This window comes from Malaclemys terrapin, chromosome 5, assembly GCF_027887155.1.
Source record: "Malaclemys terrapin pileata isolate rMalTer1 chromosome 5, rMalTer1.hap1, whole genome shotgun sequence".
Taxonomy (NCBI): domain Eukaryota; kingdom Metazoa; phylum Chordata; order Testudines; family Emydidae; genus Malaclemys; species Malaclemys terrapin.
In genome coordinates, this window is record NC_071509.1 from 2,598,135 (window position 1) to 2,614,648 (window position 16,514).

At 55.4% G+C, this 16,514-nt stretch overlaps 1 protein-coding gene across 1 annotated transcript; it reads left to right on the plus strand.

Annotated features, from left to right (window-relative positions):
- The first annotated feature begins 1,801 nt into the window (after nt 1-1,801).
- On the plus strand, nt 1,802-15,971 carry SPEF1 (sperm flagellar 1). Its single transcript, XM_054030236.1, has 7 exons — nt 1,802-2,004; nt 4,731-4,842; nt 5,746-5,896; nt 8,674-8,722; nt 9,993-10,059; nt 11,998-12,109; nt 14,186-15,971. Exons 1-7 carry the CDS (start codon nt 1,893-1,895, stop codon nt 14,291-14,293), a joined length of 711 nt encoding a protein of 236 aa, XP_053886211.1. The 5' UTR covers nt 1,802-1,892; the 3' UTR covers nt 14,294-15,971.
- Nucleotides 15,972-16,514: the final 543 nt, after the last annotated feature.

Here is a 16,514-nt window from a genome sequence, read left to right on the forward strand (position 1 = left end):
CCCCAGAAATAGTAAGAGAAGATCATTTATATCAGCTGTCTTGCTCCCATTCTCAGCCAGAACAACAGAGGGGCATATCAGTGGGGGAAGGAGGGAATGACCAGCTAACCAAACATTTGACTATTCATTTAAAACCTCCTGTTTTTGAGTCTGCTTCTTCACACCCTTTCAGCAGCCACGCTGACAATTAACAGCACTTCAGAGGGTCAGCCACATACATCAGAGCCTGGTAACTAGGGGCTTTGCAATCAGGGATGGCGGTAGCACCTTGTAGCTAGAAATAATAATCAGACTGTAAATTCTTCAGGACAGGGGCTGTCTCTCACTAGGTGTATGTCCAGTGCCCAGCACAAGGGGCCCTGATCAGCCAGAGACTAGAGCTGCAGTATTGCTAACTCTAAGTGCTCAAAAATCATGAGATTAAAAATAATACGTGTGGGGCCTTTTTATTTGCCGTATGTTCGGAGACTTTAGGGCTCACATTGTAAAGTGTTTGTCCACAACCAACAGGGCTAGATACAGGGTGGGATCCACAAACTTACTTAGGCACCTAAACCCTGGCCTGAGGCACCTAAGTCCCGGTTTTGGCTCCACTGTGATCCACAAAACTCTTGTCAAACCGGGTGCCCAAATTCACTCGGTGCCTAGGTTTTCACAGTTCTCACCACCCTTGTTTCTGACTTCGGGCATGAGTTCTGCTGCCTCCCACCAGGCACTGGGTGGGCCCTCTATCTCCCACGGGAGCTCCAGAGCGACCTAGGAATCAGAGAAAGGTAGACATTCGGGTGTCCAGGTCAGTCACATGCAGACCTGGTCCTTGCTCAGAGGCATCAAGTCCCATTCAAATCTGGCCAGAGGAGGAGATGGGGGAGGTGCCCACCTTATACCTTTTAGTAAGGTGACCAGATAGCAACTGTGAAAAAAACAGGACAGGGGGTGGGGGGTAATAGGCACCCATGTAAGAAAAAGTCCCCAAAATCGGGACTGTCCTTATAAAAATGAGACATCTGGTCACCCTACCTTTTAGCCCAGCAGTTAGAGCATGCACCTGGGATGCAGGAGACCCAGGTTCAATTTCCCCTCTCTCGGCCAGCTGGGAGAAAGGGTTTGAAGTGGGGTCCCCCACCTCTCAGGACAGTGCTCCAACCACTGAGCTATTCTGATGTGGGGCTCATCCAATCTCTCCCGGTGAAGCTGTTCCGCGGTGGATCGCTAATGAAAGAGCAACTGGGGCTGGGAGACCAGGACCAGGGTCGTGAGGCTGCAGTGTCTCCCCCCCTTCAGCGACGCTGTGCATTCATCACACTGGAATAGCCACCGGCCCAGAGGGACAAGGCTAGCGTGGCCCTTTGTGGATCGCAGCGTTGTCCCTGGGAGTTTCCAGGCCCTGAACCGCTAGGCCCTGGCCCGTCGCACACCCCAGCCCAGCCTCTTTGTTCAAGGACCGTGGCCATTCTTGGCTCACGCCAGAGCTGGGGCTCCAAGCAGAACCCCTGATCGTGGGCGGCTGGCGGTAGCAATTGGCAGTGCTGCCGGGGTGCAAATAATAATATTAATTCATCCCCCAGGCCCGTGCACCGGTTATCGGCTGCACCATTTCAGTGCTGCTCCCATGCTGCGCCCCTTTAAGACGCCTCCCAGGATCGCTGCTGTGTTGCTAGGCGAGCTCGTTGCCTGGCAACAGTTGTCCCCCAGCCTCTTCAGGATGCAGAGGACTACACCTCCCAGAATCCCTTGAGTGTCCCTTTCTAGCCGGCCGTTGCCATGGTTCTGTGAAAACAATATGGCTGCCTCCAGCCCTGCAGGCAGGCAGAGCCAGGGGCGAGCTTGGCTGTGCCCCGCAGGCGTGGGGGTGTAGAGGCCTGGCCTGGGTCCGGCTGGCGGCCGAGCAGATGGCGAACGGGGAGCTGGACGAGGAGAGCCTGCAGGAGCTCTACTGCTGGGTGGATGCCATCCCCCTGTCCCGCCCCAAGAAGAACATCACCCGGGACTTCAGCGACGGAGGTTGGGGGAACCAGATCCCAAACTCCTGGAGCTGGCCGCAGTCCGGCCGGGATCCAGCCTCCATAGCTTGAGGCCTAGGAGTGACCCAGGAATAGGGTTACCATATTTTGTGCCTCCTAATGGAGGACACTCCCGGGGGGCCCGCCCCTGCCCCCAGCCCCGCCCACACCCCCGCCCCAACTCCGCCCCCTCCCAAAGTCTCCGCCCCCTCCCCTGCTTGAAGCCTGAAGCAGGTAAGGGAAGGGAAGGGAAGGGAAGGGGGGGGGGGAGGGAGAAGGAGGCGCGGCGCGGCGCGGCCCAGGCTGGCCCCCGGCGGCTCCAGCCTGGGTCGGCTCGGGCCCTGGCCGACCACCCCCGGCGCACCCCCCGGCTCCCAGCCCCGCGGCCCGGCTCCCGGCTCCCCGACCCCGGCCCGGCCCGGCTCCCAGCCCCGGCCCGGCTCCCGGCTCCCCGACCCCGGCCCGGCTCCCCGACCCCGGCCCGGCTCCCGGCTCCCAGCCCCGCGGCCCGGCTCCCAGCCCCGTGGCCCGGCTCCCAGCCCCGCGGCCCGGCTCCCGGCTCCCCGACCCCGGCCCGGCTCCCGGCTCCCAGCCCCGTGGGCCCGGCTCGGCTCCCAGCCCCGCGGGCCCGGCCCGGCTCCCAGCCCCGCGGGCCCGGCCCCGTGGGCCCGGACCGGCCTGGCACTGCGACCCTGGCCCGGCCTGGCCCCCGGCCCGGCTCCCGGCCGGGCACCATGCCCCCGGCCCCACACAAAGAGGCCCCGGCCGAGCCTCCCGATTTTCCCGGACATGCCCGGCTTTGGGGGATTTCCCCCCGGACGGGGATTTGAGCCCCCAAAAGCCGGACATGTCCGGGAAAATCCGGACGTATGGTAACCCTACCCAGGAATGGATCCCGATCAAATTCCCTGAGCTCAAGGAGAGTCCAGACCCAGATCCAGACTGGATTGCCTGAGCGCTGAATGCAGTGGGACCGACCTGGGATCCTGGATCGAAATACCCTGAGCTCTGGCGGAGTCCAGACCTGGATCCAGACTCTGCTGTAATGGGACCGACCTGGGCTCCTGAATCCAAATAGCCAGTGCTCTGGGGGAGTCTAGACACAATTCTGATCTTGACAGCTGACCCCTCTTTCTATAACTGGCCCCATCCACCCTTGGGATGCAGTGAACTTTGGGAGAGTTTGGATCCAGCTCTGAACACCACAGACAGGGCTGCTCTATTGTTTGCAGATAGATGGGGTTGGAGGGAATGCGGGGGGAGTGCGTAAGGTTTGCACTGGTTGGTAAATGTCAGTTTCACCCTCGGGTTAAAAAACAAGTTTCTGTTTATTTTTTAAAAAAATCAAGCAATATTCACAGAGAGGAAAACGAAATTAAAATAACATGGCTCTAGGGTTACTAAGAAAGAGGTGCGTGAGTGAGAGACTGCGGACAAATTCCTAGTCTCTGTGTCCAAACGGCGCACAGCACAACTCAGGATTATTTGCAAAGGTGGATTTAAGCCCCCAGTCCTGGAGCCCTCTGGCCAAACCCTTGAGATAAGGGACAATGTATGCCAGCTGCCCACAACGCCTAAAGAGAGGGGCTGCCCAGGTGTTACTACAGGTCAATTTTGGCCAGCAGAGCCAGGTGGTGTCGCCAACTTTTGCACACTTATTGCAACTCTCATATTTCATGTTTTCCTTAAAGCCCCAGTGGCTGAAGTCAGCTGACTATGTGAGAACTTCAGCTTCCATTTCAAAAATAGGAAAGTAGGTCTCTAGCTCTCTTGGTTACAGAAAAAAGCTTGAAAACATGAGTTCTAAAGGTTTGAAAAAAACAAAAACAAAACCCAAGGCAAATAAAGAGCCAACATTGATTAATTTTTAAAATCTTCTGATATTTTAAAGCCAATCTCACCATTTTTTCTGGGTCTGGCTTATGATTTTTGACTGTGTGGGGCTGGTAACGCTGTTTACTGCTGCGGATGATGCATGAAAGGGAAATAACCTGGATGCCTCTCTGATCCCAGGGCAAGTTTGCAGGGTTGCTGGTTAGAAGAGATGAATTCTTCTTTGTGTATTTGTCCAAGTGGCTCTCACTTCTGAAGTGCACGAGTCCCACGTGTGCACTCAGAGAAAGATTAAGGTTTCCTAAGGCCCTGGGCCAGATCAAGTGAGTGGCCCCTCCCCAGCCCTTCCGCTTGCAGTCCTGCTCCCGTTTTGCCCCTTCCACCTGCAGCCCCGCCCACGGCCCTACCCCATTCTGCCTCTTCCTCCCCACAGCCCCACCCCTGTCCCACCCACAGTCCCGCCCCATTCCGCCCCCCCAGTGCAGCCCGCAACCCGTTTGCTCCTTTCTGCCCCCGCAAAAATCTGGCAGCAGATTTTTTCCAGCGCCTCCCTATAGGCTGGGGCCCCTGGGCACAGGCCCCGTTGGCCCAGTGGCTAATCTACCACTGTGTGCACTGCCTGCATGGGGCTGGTCGTACAAGTACTTGAAGTAGAATCCTAGTTGCTATGAGGTAAGGAACCCTTCTTTTTCACGTGTGAATTGATCCTCTTAGATCTGGAATCTCTGCGAGACAATAACTAGTCCTGGCTGTGGTTTATACTGTATCTTTCCAGAGCATCCGTATATATAACGACGTCTCATTGTTTTCATTATGCAGATCATGGCGTGATGCTCAGTCTGACCTCTCCGAGCACGGCATTGTCACTGATTCCTCTTCTTCTTTCCTATGCAGTTCTAGCAGCAGAAGTGGTGAAATTTTACTTTCCCAAAATGGTGGAAATGCACAATTATGTCCCAGCTAATTCAACGCAACAGAAACTCTCCAACTGGGGCCATCTCAACAGGTAAACCTGTGCCCAGCGCCCCTCACGTAGCACGGTGCTGGGGATATTGGGCCATGGAGCTAGGGATGCATAGGGAAAACAGTGATTCAGTTTCCTTGTTATTTTCCCACTCCTCTGCATCTTTCTGACCTCATACGCACCTACCAATACCATGCAGCTTCTCCGCTCTCACACTCTCTGCCAACGCCAAACAGTGGCTTGGATTTCATACCTCTCTGACCTCCCCCCAAATCCTGTGCAGCCTTCCTCTGCGTGCTGAGCATGGTCCTCCGCTGGGGTAAATCTCCCTGGTCATTCTATTACAGATTTAAAAGTCACTATCATTGAACAAAAAAACTTCAGAAACAGACTTCAAAGAGAAACAGCAGAACTAAAATTCATTTGCAAATTCAACACCATTAATCTGGGCTTGACTAGGGACTGGGAGTGGCTGGCTCATTACAGAAGCAGCTTTTCCTCTCCTGGAATTGATACCTCCTCATCTATTATTGGGAGTGGACTACATCCACCCTGATTGAATTGGCCCTGTCAACACTGGTTCTCCACTTGCGAAGTAACTCCCTGCTCTCCATGTGTCAGTATATAATGCCTGCATCTGGAACTTTCACTCTATGCATCTGAAGAAGTGAGGTTTTTACCCACGAAAGCTTATGCCCAAATAAATCTGTTAGTCTTTAAGGTGCCCCCAGACTCCTTGTTGTTTTTGTTGGGGTAAATCAGTGTCACTACATTGCCTTTGAGGGAGCTACACCCACATACCCCAGCTGAGGATCAGGTCCCCTTAGTCCAGGAGCGATGTTTCCACACGAGACTATTATAGGAACTCCAGCCAGTTCTGCAGAGCGGGTGCCCATATTCTGGTTTGACCATTCCCCCTCCGTGGGGCGGTTTGTGCCCTTGCAGGAAGGTGCTGAACAAGCTGAATTTCTCCATCCCGGAAGATCTGATCCGGAAGATCGTACAGTGCACGCCTGGCGTGGTGGAGCTGGTGCTACTCCCACTGCGGCAGAAAATCGAGGAGAAGCAGAGCAAGGTGGCATCTGGCACATATCAGGTCAGCGGTGCTCGAGGGACAGCGGGCGGCTCAGATGGTCAAACGTTGTGTAGGATCCTGTTGTGTATATGGGCCATGTGCTGAGGTCCTTGCTCAGGCAAACTCCCTTGGAAGCAAATGCTGGGTGAACACTGTGGAGCTCGGCCTACGGCTGTGGCAAGTAGGTGTAATTTACAAACCCAGAGCCATTAAACTGCATTCAGAAGGAGCATGGTTAAAGTGCAGCAAGTGTAGGAGTCATCGCAGGGACTGGGAGGCATGAGTTCTCTTCCTGACGCTCACAGATGTGCTGTGTGCCTCAGTTTCCCCATTTTCAAAATGGGCCGGCTAGACTCTCCCAGCGAGTGCGTGGGGGTTGATTCATTTATTTATTGCAGGATAGTGACTCACCAGTCAGCACGCTCCCCTGTGGCTGTTCATGGCATTGCAAGACCTTCCCCTTCATCCGATGGCCACTCAGGCCCTGGGGTGGTCTGGTTCTAGTCACTCAGCCCGCCAGCCCGGTCACATACGCTGATGTACAGGGCTACCTCCCCATTGCAGGGCCCACCACAGGGCTCCACTGCTACAGCTTCCTCCTGGCTCCTTTCCCAGGCAGCAGGGACCCCAGACCCCTTTGCTCCTGGGTCTCTCACTCCCACGTCTCCCCCTTTCTGGCTCTTTTCTTCTCCTACTCTGAGCTCCTTCCCTGAGGGAATCAGCTGGGTTTTAGAGGTTTTTAAGGCCCGGCTTAACAAAGCCCTGGCTGGGATGATTTAGTTGGGAATTGGTCCTGCTTTGAGCAGGGGGTCGGACTAGATACCTCCTGAGGTCCCTTCCAACCCTGATCTTCTATGATTATGATTATGAATTATGCCGAACCCCCTCTCCCCCAGGTGAGAGCTAACTGGGCCCACCAGCTCCCGTTAACCCTTTGTCTACCTGTGTGTGGTTTATACACCCCATCCCGTGTACATACAGGACTTTGAGATCCCCAGCTAGAAGGCATTAAACAAGTGCACAGTTGTAATTATTCTGAGCCGCTCACAGGGCATGGCAGCAAATAGAACCGATACGGCTGCCACCAGAAATGTGCTATTGGCAAGCGAGTGATGGAAATCAAATAGAAATACCCATCGATCGCAAGCTGAACGCAAGCAGCACTCAGGCAGTGTGGTAATCGGACTCGGACCACTAGGGTGGAGAGAAAGCCCAGCTGCCAGTGCGGAGAGTTCAGGGCTAGGAACAGAGCGCCCCAGCCGACCCTACCAGACTGGGGATAGGGTGAGAGGCAGGGCTTGTCAATATACCTGTTCTCCCTCCGAGAGTCAGCAGAGGGCACCGGTGTTATGCTATGGAGCTGACAATTTAGCTGATACATCTGATGTTGAGATAGATACACAGGAAGGAGGAAACGGAGTGGCAAAGGCTAATGAAGGGGCACTGGAGAGAGATGGATCTTACTCAAGGGCCTTAGGGCAGACACCAGTATACAGAGTGGGCCAGATTCTCTTCTCCGGCACACACAGCCGGAGCTGTGAGATGTGCTCCATGTGCATGGCTAATACACCAGTCATTATGTGATTGCCCTGCCTTGGCAGCTCCACTCACTGGTGTTTCAGAGGTGACAACTCTATCTCACTGCTATCTCTCTCTCTCTCACACCGCTTGTCCGGACTGCAGAATCTCTGTGGCCACTCCCTCCCTCAGCACACAGCCACGCTCTGCAATCAGGCACATAGACTTAGTGTCTTATCATCACAGCAACTGGGGTTCGTCCCCTCTTCAGTGCGAGCTTGACAGCCCCAGCGAGTGAGCGCTGCTGGCTACAGCTCAGGCGTTAGAGGGGCAAGTTGTGCTGGAGGGACCCACCCCCGGGCTGGGGACAGTGTTGTCTCCAGGGCCCGTTCAGTCCATCTCCTCTCTGCTGAGACTGGCAGCGACCTGGCCCATTTGTGCCAGTGGGGGTGGCGGTTTGGAAGTGTGGACACCGGTGTCCTAGCAACCAGACTGAGACTAGACCAGACATATTTTTATTAGACTTAAAAAAAAGTGGGGGGGGGGGCGGATTTCAATTGATGACCAGATTTCTCTGACCAATAGGTCTAGTTAACTGTACAAAACCCTGCAAGGCCTTCCTGGGGAAGCGGTTTCTGATCGCAGAGGGCTCTCAGCTAGCAGAACGAGACCCCGTGGTTGGCAGCTGAAGCTAGACAAATGCCGGCTAGACATGAGGTGTACAGTTTGTAAATGAGGAGGCTAACTAACTTGGGGGCCTTAAATCGCGGCGGGATGTCTTTCTTCACGTTGTGCTAGAGCTCCAGCAGAGGGGCTGGGCTTGATGCAGAAATCACTGGGTGCGGACCTTTCCCCTGGCTCAGACTCGAGAGTCATGATGGCCCCGTCTGACCTGTGAAACCCCACGTGGCTCTGTTTATAGGGACCCCCATCCTCAATGTCTTTCCTAAAGGACTCGTTCGTTCTTTCCACTGATGGGGCAGTGCAAGGCTTTCAGCCTAAGGCCCCCAAAGTGTTCCCTGTATTGTACAATAGAACTGGCTGGGGAGGGGGCGCCACTGCCCTCTACTGGATGGGATCAGAGCTGCTCCGCCCATGTCATTTCCTGGGGGCCACCTTGGCTTCTGCCTTCCCTCAGACCCACTCATCTCTGCAACATCCTGATCACTGCCATCTCGCCGCCTATGGAAGCCTTGCCAGGCCTCTCTCAGGAGGAGGCTGACGGTGGATTGTAAGGCATTTTCACTTGAACCCTGTGTTCTCTCTGCTTCTCTGTGCAGGAGCTGGGCACACGCTATGCACTCCATGAGAACGGCCAGACGGAAACAGGTAGGGGTGACAGGAGTCTCTCTGAGCAGTAGGTGTGTTCTGGGGGAGCTGGCTTCCAGCCCTGCCACACGGCTCTGTGACCCAGGGCAAGTCACTCAGTCTCTCCGTGCCTCAGTTTCCCACCTGTACAATAGGGATGCACTGTCCTGCATTGCAGGGGTGTCAGGAAGATACATGATTTGCATTACAGTAGCACCTATGGGGCTGATGGCATTAGAGGCCCCATTGTGCTGGGTGCTGTACAGACGCAGTGTCGACTCAAAGACACAGCAGCCGAGGAGTGGGAGAATGGGAAGATTATCTCCTGTAAGCTGATGCACAGAGAGGGACTCCTAACGTCTACTGAAATTAATGGGCGTCAGGAGCCTAAATACCTTGGAGGATCTGGGCCTGAGTGACTTACCCAGGGCCTGTGACAGAGCCAAGAATTGACCTGGATCTCCCGAGTCCCAGCCCAGTGCCTTAACCGCAAGCCCAGCTCAATTCCTTACCGCTGCTGAAGAGTCCAGACATTACGATGCTGCAGCTCTATAAATACCTGCAGAGATTTCATAGGTCAAGTGGCTTCTTCACCAGCTGCTCGGCCTCTAGGAATCCGCAGTCTGTAAGTCCTCAGAGCGTTTTCTAAGGGGACCAGGAGAGGGAAGGACGGTCTTGGGTTAAAGAACAAAGCTGTAAACCAGGAGATCTGGGGTCAGACCCAGCTCTGCCAGTCACTTCCCCGCGCTACGTGCTTTGTGAGGCAGGGATAACGGCAATGCCAACCGGCAGCACTGGGCGTACATGAGCTTTTCAGATGGACGGTGCTAGCAAGGTGCCATCTCCCGCAGTGGGCTCGAGCGTGAGACCCTTCCTCTTAGCCCCACTGGAATTCAGAGCAGCCCCTCTGAAGCCTTACGACTCCCAGCCCATACCTGTGAGCTCCTGGAGCCCGATGTGAGATTGGCACACAAGGAAAGTACCCCAGCGTCTGTGTGCGTCACCTTCTCTCTGCTGCTCCCTGGGGGAGTCACTGGGACTTGCAACAGGGCCAGTTCCTTGCTCCAGACAGTAGTTCTCTCCTGACCCTGCTCCCAGAGGCCAGAACTCGCTGGCCACGCCCAGCCAATCGGCCAGTGTCTAAGCTGCCCAGGGTCCCAAGGCCTCACTTTCCCAGTATTCAGCTAAGACTCAGTTCTGCCCTTGCTGAGACTCCGGGGTATCGGAGGGCAGAGTTGGGCCCTTGCCGCTTGGTGTGCAGCTGTAATGTGACGTGGTTTGCATTACCCAGGCTATTCGTCGAAGCCAAAGACCAGTGCCGCAGGGATCTACGTGCAGCAGTCCCCACGAGCGGAAAGGTAAAGTCTGCCCTGGGATCACCCCACAAACTGACCACAAGCCCCACGTGACCCTTTAGAACTACAGACCCTTCCTGGTTACTTGGCTGGGAGCCTGCCCAAGGAATTCTCCATGAGGGGGTGGGTAGCTGGCCCTTCTGCCCCCTGGGCTGTACTGCTCTATGGGAAAATGGAGGCCCCCGCTCTGCAGGGCTGTCAATCCAACACTCCCCAAAGGGGAGTGAAATGCAGACCCTTCCTGGCTGGGGCAGCTTTGCCCCCGAGGTTTATGGCCGGGAAAGGCCCACCTGAGCAAGAGAGGAAATCACCATGATACGTTTGTCACATATTTGCACACGGGCCCAGACCCTCAGCGGGGGTAAGTCAGCGAAGTTCCACTATCATCCACAGAGCGAGGCTGAATTACCCCGGCTGAGGATCGGGCCCTTAGCGTGTGCCAGGACCCCCCGGCACTGCTCAGCGCCCCTGCACCCCTTCTGCCTCTTGCTGCCGCCGGGGCTCGTCTCAGCTGAGCCGCTCTGTGTCCTCACAACGAAGGGTGCAGGGGAATCGGGCACCTGCTTGGGCTAACCCCCGCTCTGCAGAGGCTTGGCACTGCCACCGCTTCACGCCGCTGTGTGTAGCCCTCTCTGCTGCCAGCCCAGATCCCAGTGGGCAGCAGGGACCGTTCCTAAAGCAAAACATCCAAGGACCATCCTGCCACTCGCTGAAATGGTTAAACTGTGACGTCCTGATGAAGGCAGAGGGAACATGATGTCTGCCTTGGCCTCCCTTACGTCTGCCAGTGGGCCAGGGTGGCTGATGTAAGTAAGAGAGGCAAAGCCTGAATCTCCCCTCACCTGGTGCAACCCTGTGGATGGCTTTGGAGTTCCTCCTGATTGCATCAGTGCACGGGAGGGGAGAACCAGGCTCCTCAATTCACTCAGCCCCGGTGCTTTCGGGCCAGTGGGAGATGGGCGCTCTGATGCCAAGGCTGAATGTGACCCGCGGAAGGAGAGATGGGGCCCGTTGTTTCTTCCAGTTTGAAATGCCCAGACGATGGCACAGCCACGGCTTCCCTTTAGAGACTGCTGCCCATCTAGTCCAGCGGGCAGCTGATGGAGGGCAGTCCTGTCACCAGCGCTGCGGCCAGCCTCGTTCTAAATGCCCCCATGTTGGGGCTCCCACCCCTGCCATAGGGGACCCTCCCCCACCTGACGGAGCTCAGTGTGGGCAAATCATTTCTCCTCCTAGGTTTATATCTCTGTGTAGCGGGGTAGTCACCCTGCTCCGGCCCTGAAGGGGTTAAAGCAGCCGTGGAGGGGGCTGTGACTGGGAAAAGCTGGGCTGATGGGGAAAGCAGCCACAGGTGTGGCCAGCTTAATCGGGGCCCAGCTGGCCCTTATAAGAGGGCTGCAGGTCAGAAGCCAGAAAACACCCTCTCTAGCTCCTAGAGAGAGAAGGACTTGGCTGCCTGGGAGCTGAGCAGGGTACCTAGGGTGGCACAGGGCTGGGGAAGGGCAGAGGGAGCTGGGGAGCTCCAGCCTAGCAAAGCCCCAGGCTGCAGGCCGAGTTAAGGGCCCACAAAGGGTACCAGGGCTGCAGGGAGCAGCCCAGAGGCAGCTGGTCCATCCCCCCTTGCTGATGATGAGGGGTTTAGACGGCCGTCTGCCCCAGGGAGTGGGGGCTAGATGGTGACTGGCAGTAGCCACCAAGGCAAGGTGAGGATAGAGGGTTGGGGGTTCCCTGGGTGGGGAGACCCAGATTGTGGGTTACTGCGGGGGGCAGAACCCTGGTGAGGAGGGCACCGGGGTCCGGGAGGGACACGGAGGCCAGCGGCAGGCGAGACACCAGCCTGCAGAGGGCTCTCTGGGCTGGAAGAGCTAATCCCTTGGCCAACCAGCAGAAGGTGCCGTGCTCCTCACCCTGCCACACTCTGGCTTTTACTCCTTTCCCCAGGATGAACAAGGGCCAGCAAGGCTATGCCCAGGCACTGCCGGGAGACACCAGCTTTCGCATTCAGTTAGCGGAGAGGGACCAGGCTCTGCTGGCTTGTCAAGAGACGGTCCAGGTGAGGACCATTCGCGTGCTGTCTGTGGAACGGCAGGGCATCCTCAGAAAGTATGCCAGGCTTTGCCCACAGCCACCTCCACGGCTCATCCCACCCCACCCTCTGGGCAGGGAATACCCACTTCTCATCCACGCCCCTCCTTCAGACCCACTTCTCCCATGATGCCCACGGGACGGGAGTCCTCCGCAAGCCAGGAGGTGACTGCACAAGCCTGGCTTTCCTGAACTGACCCACCTTCACTGCCTCCAACTCCGCTCCTCCACTAGTCGCAATGGTGGGACCATTTGTTTAGACCAGCCGCCAGCATCTCAAACAGCTCCACGCAAGCGTAGATGACCCAGGGTGCCAGGAACCGGGGTGTGGGCGGCCAGGTCCAGCGGTTGGAGCCGTAGGCGGTCAGGCTTGAAGGGTCGACCCAGAGTTGGTAGCTGGGGTCTGGAGCCAAGGGTCAAGCCAGAATCAATAGCCATGAACCAGAGGTCAGGGTGAGGAGACAGACCCAGCCTTGTTCCTATCTCAGCTGCAAGTCAGACCTCCTTGTTGCACAGACAACTTCCTGCTACTCCCTCCAGGCTTAAATAGTAGGTCTGGGCAAATGAGAGCTCACGGGAGGAGCTGCCAGTCATTTCTACCATGGGCAGCACTTCCTGCAGTGACTGGTCTCCCAGGATGTAGGCAGAGCCATGGTCCATGCACCCAAGGCTGCCTGGTGATGCCGCCTGCCCAGGGCCCCATAGGTCTGGGTTCAAGAACCATGAATCCTCACCCAGGGTATGTCCACACTTCACTCAGATGTGTGACTGCAGCCCATGTAGTTCGGGTACCACCAGCAGTGAAACCAGGGCAGGAGTTGGGAACGGGCACCAGGGGATGGATCACTTGATGATCACCTGTTCTGTTCATTCCCTCTGGGGCACCTGGCATTGGCCACTGTTGGAAGACAGAATACTGGGCTAGATGGACCTTTGGTCTGACCCAGTCTGGCTGTTCTTATGGTCTTATGGCAGCATGGGCTTCGGTGCAGGCTAGCCACTTGACACCCGTGCTTCTGGGGCTTGGCTGCTGTTGGTATGTGAGCGAGCTAGAGCAAAGCTAGTGGATTGCAGTGGAGACAGACCCACTGTGGTTAAAACGCTGGGGCGGGTAGGGCCCTGTGGAATGCTGTGCTGGGGCTTGCAATGGTGGGAAATGGTAGGACAATAAGTCTAGTGTAGGCAAGGCCAAGATTTCAGTAAGCTGTAGCCCATCATGACTCATGCGCAGGGCTCCCTGCGCATCCACATGGCCTGCTGGTCAGCCTGGCTCTGTATTCACAAATGAAATGCAGCCGCTGCTCCAAGAAACCTGCAGTCAGGTTCAGACCCAGACAAAACAGCTCAGACAAGCATAAGCCCCTAGGTGATGGCACGGGCCCAAGGGGGTGAAGACACTGAAGTCCTGCCTGGGTCATTCTTGCAAAGCTCTGCAGAAGAAGGTGCATTTTATGGCGGTCTTTGAAAGTGGTGAGAACGAGTGGTGTTATGACCGTATCCGATACCCGAGAGCTGGGTGATCCAACTGATCTTGTGTCACCTACTGGGGACTCATGGAAATGAGGGTCTGGCTGCATGTTTGATGGAAGAAGGACACGGTTGTTACTGCCAGCCCCAAAGATCCTGTTGAGCTCAAGAGCTAGCCATTGGCTTAAAAAGCTCGAGATATACATAAAATGTTGCAGTCTTTTTCATGACAAGCAGTGTATCCTAGTGGGTAGAGCGCAGGACTCCGGCACCCTGGGTTCTAGTCCTGGTTTTGCCACTGGCCTGCTGGGTGACCTTGAGCTAATCTCTGCCCCGATCATGATACTGACCTCCTCTGCAAAGTGCTTTGAGGGTTACTGATGAAAAGTCCTCGATAAGAGCTAGGTAGGAGAAAGAGGACACGTGTGGAAATGGGCAGAGATGGGCACAAGCTGCAGAATTCAGAACTGGCTCCATCCTGCAAGGCCCAGGGGGCTGGAACGAAGGGCTTGGTTCGGGCCCCTCTCTTTAAAAAAAGGCCGATCACCACAGCCAGCATGTGCTTCCTTTTGCCCAGATCCTGCAGATGAAGGTGCGGCGGCTGGAACACCTGCTCCACCTGAAGAACGTTCGGATTGACGACCTCACGAGGCGCCTACAGCAAGTGGAGCAGAAACAGAAATGAGGCGGCCCTCGGTTTCCCTCCCACGCCCTTCCCTGCGACTCTCACACCCTCAGAACCTCTCACAGGCACACTTGTAAGAGCTGGCGTTCCTGTGCCTCTCCCACTGCTAATCGCTCCTCCTGGGCTTGGAGAGACTGAGTTGTCCCAGGCAGGACTGGTAGAGTCTGAATTTGAAAAATGACACAGGGCTCCCAGTTACTTACAATCCAAGGGCAACACTGAGGGGAAAAAATAAGGCCTAGAGTCCAAGAGTGAAAAATGCACATGCACAAGCACAGGTGGCAAATGCACATCTAGAAGTTCACCTGGAATTGTGCCTGAGGGTGTTGTAATTGTCTAAGTGCACCGGTGCTTGTGCATGCATTTGTTAGTCACGTTTATGCATCTGCAATCGGCTTTGCATTCATTGCAATTATGGACATGGACCCGCAGTTGTGCATGCACTTATACAATTGCAAGAAATGCTAGTGCAAATGTGCCCTCACAAATGTGCCGGAAGGTGATCGGGCTGAGGCAGTATTTCGAGCGCCGGGTTTTCTATCTATAACCAAGTCCAGCGACTTTCACTCCGAATATCGACTCCTTTGCTTTTCAGGCTTTAGTTCCAGGCCACCCCTTTGCCTGTTAATTGTTTTAAAGAGCCCCAAACCACCCCCTTTTCTTCCAGCTGGTGGCTCTTGGGTGACCGCTGATGCATGGGGAAGGAATGGATCATTCCCAAGGATACTCTTCTACAGGCGCGATCCTGGAGCCCTCACGCAGGGACAACTCCCACTGCAGGCTGAGGGTCTGTCTGCGCAGCACAAGCTGGGCACAGGGCAGCCTACCTGAGCCAGCACGAATCCAGCGAGCGCAGGTCACGTCGCCATGAAGCCAACGCAGCACAGGCTACTGAGCAGAATGCGTGGCCAGGCTCTGGGCTGGGCCGCACTACCCAGGCTGATGCCCCTCCTGCTCTGTCTTCACTGCTGTTAACCACGCTAGCCAGCTCGGTGCTGACAGCACTGCAAGCACAGCTGGCAACAGGAGGTGGAGTAAAATCTCCTCTGATCTTTAATCTCTGCTCCATCTTGTGCACCCTGCCATGGCAGTCGATACCTCTGTGTCACGCAGGCTGAAAGAGCAGAATGCCAAGCAAAGCATGGGAGAGAAAATATAGGCCACAAATTATCCACTTTGCTGCTAGACCTGCTGGTCACCTCCACCAATATCCAGGTATCAGGTGCTTGGGGGGCACAACCCAGCTGGGTATGTACTTCATCATCTGCCAAGGGGACCCCCCACTTATCTACCATATGGACCTCATTATGTACCATATGGACTTCAGTCGCAACCATATGTATACCGTATCATCTCATGATGTTCCATTGCTATTTCAATGGAGCGTAGCAGACCAGATGCTGGAGCCGAGGGGTTAGGTTGTCCTGGGTTGTAAAACATGGCACTCTCTGGTGGCTACACCTTCCTAGCTGATCAGCACCCATGTGCTAATTTTCCAGACTGGGGCTGGCACTTAATCAATTGTTGACGATGATTTTTTAATCGTTTTATTTACCAATCTCTGTTTAGATGATTGTGCTGCTGTTTGGTGTGGACTCGGCTGTTGCCATAACCCAAGGGGTTAATTGTATAAGGGTTGCCTATATCATTTTCAGTATAAAAGTGTTTATTTCCTTTCCTCCTGGGGGGGGTGTGTGTGTGTGTGTGTGTGTGTGTGTGAGTGAGAGAGAGAGAATTGATGCAGACATTTGAGAGTAAAACCTGATGCTTGTAAATGTCTCAGCAGCTGGGTCCCATGTGAAGTCAGCAATGCTCTGCTTGTTGGTCAGGATTTCTTGGCAAGTAGCGGGCGGCGTGAGCAATAAGCTTTGGAAACATCTGGCTTCCCCCATAGTCTCTCACATACCCAAACCCAGGCCAGGTGCTCTGCAGGGTCCCGCCCGGAAGATGGCAGCATGCAGGGGATAGAATCCCGGTAGTGATCAGCCATCTCCAGGCGATTCCCAGAAGCATCCCATGGTTCTCATGGCAGTGCTGTGACATTAATCCCACCGAGATGTGGGTGTCTCCGGCCCTATTCCCATATTAGACGGTACCCTAGCTTCCTGGGGGAGAGGGGAAGGTAAATAACCCACAGTCTCTCCTCTCTCTTTGAGAAGGCTGATTTTAACCCTAGTCCTGCGTTTGCAGCAGTGAGGGGGCGAATGTGGGACCCAGCCCT

Coding starts and splice junctions, on each gene's coding strand:
- SPEF1 (XM_054030236.1), top strand. CDS start 1,893: ATGGCGAACGGGGAGCTGGACGAGGAGAGCCTGCAGGAGCTCTACTGC. Junction 2,005..4,730: donor CCGGGACTTCAGCGACGGAG/GTTGGGGGAACC, acceptor TTTCCTATGCAG/TTCTAGCAGCAGAAGTGGTG. Junction 8,723..9,992: donor GAACGGCCAGACGGAAACAG/GTAGGGGTGACA, acceptor TGCATTACCCAG/GCTATTCGTCGAAGCCAAAG.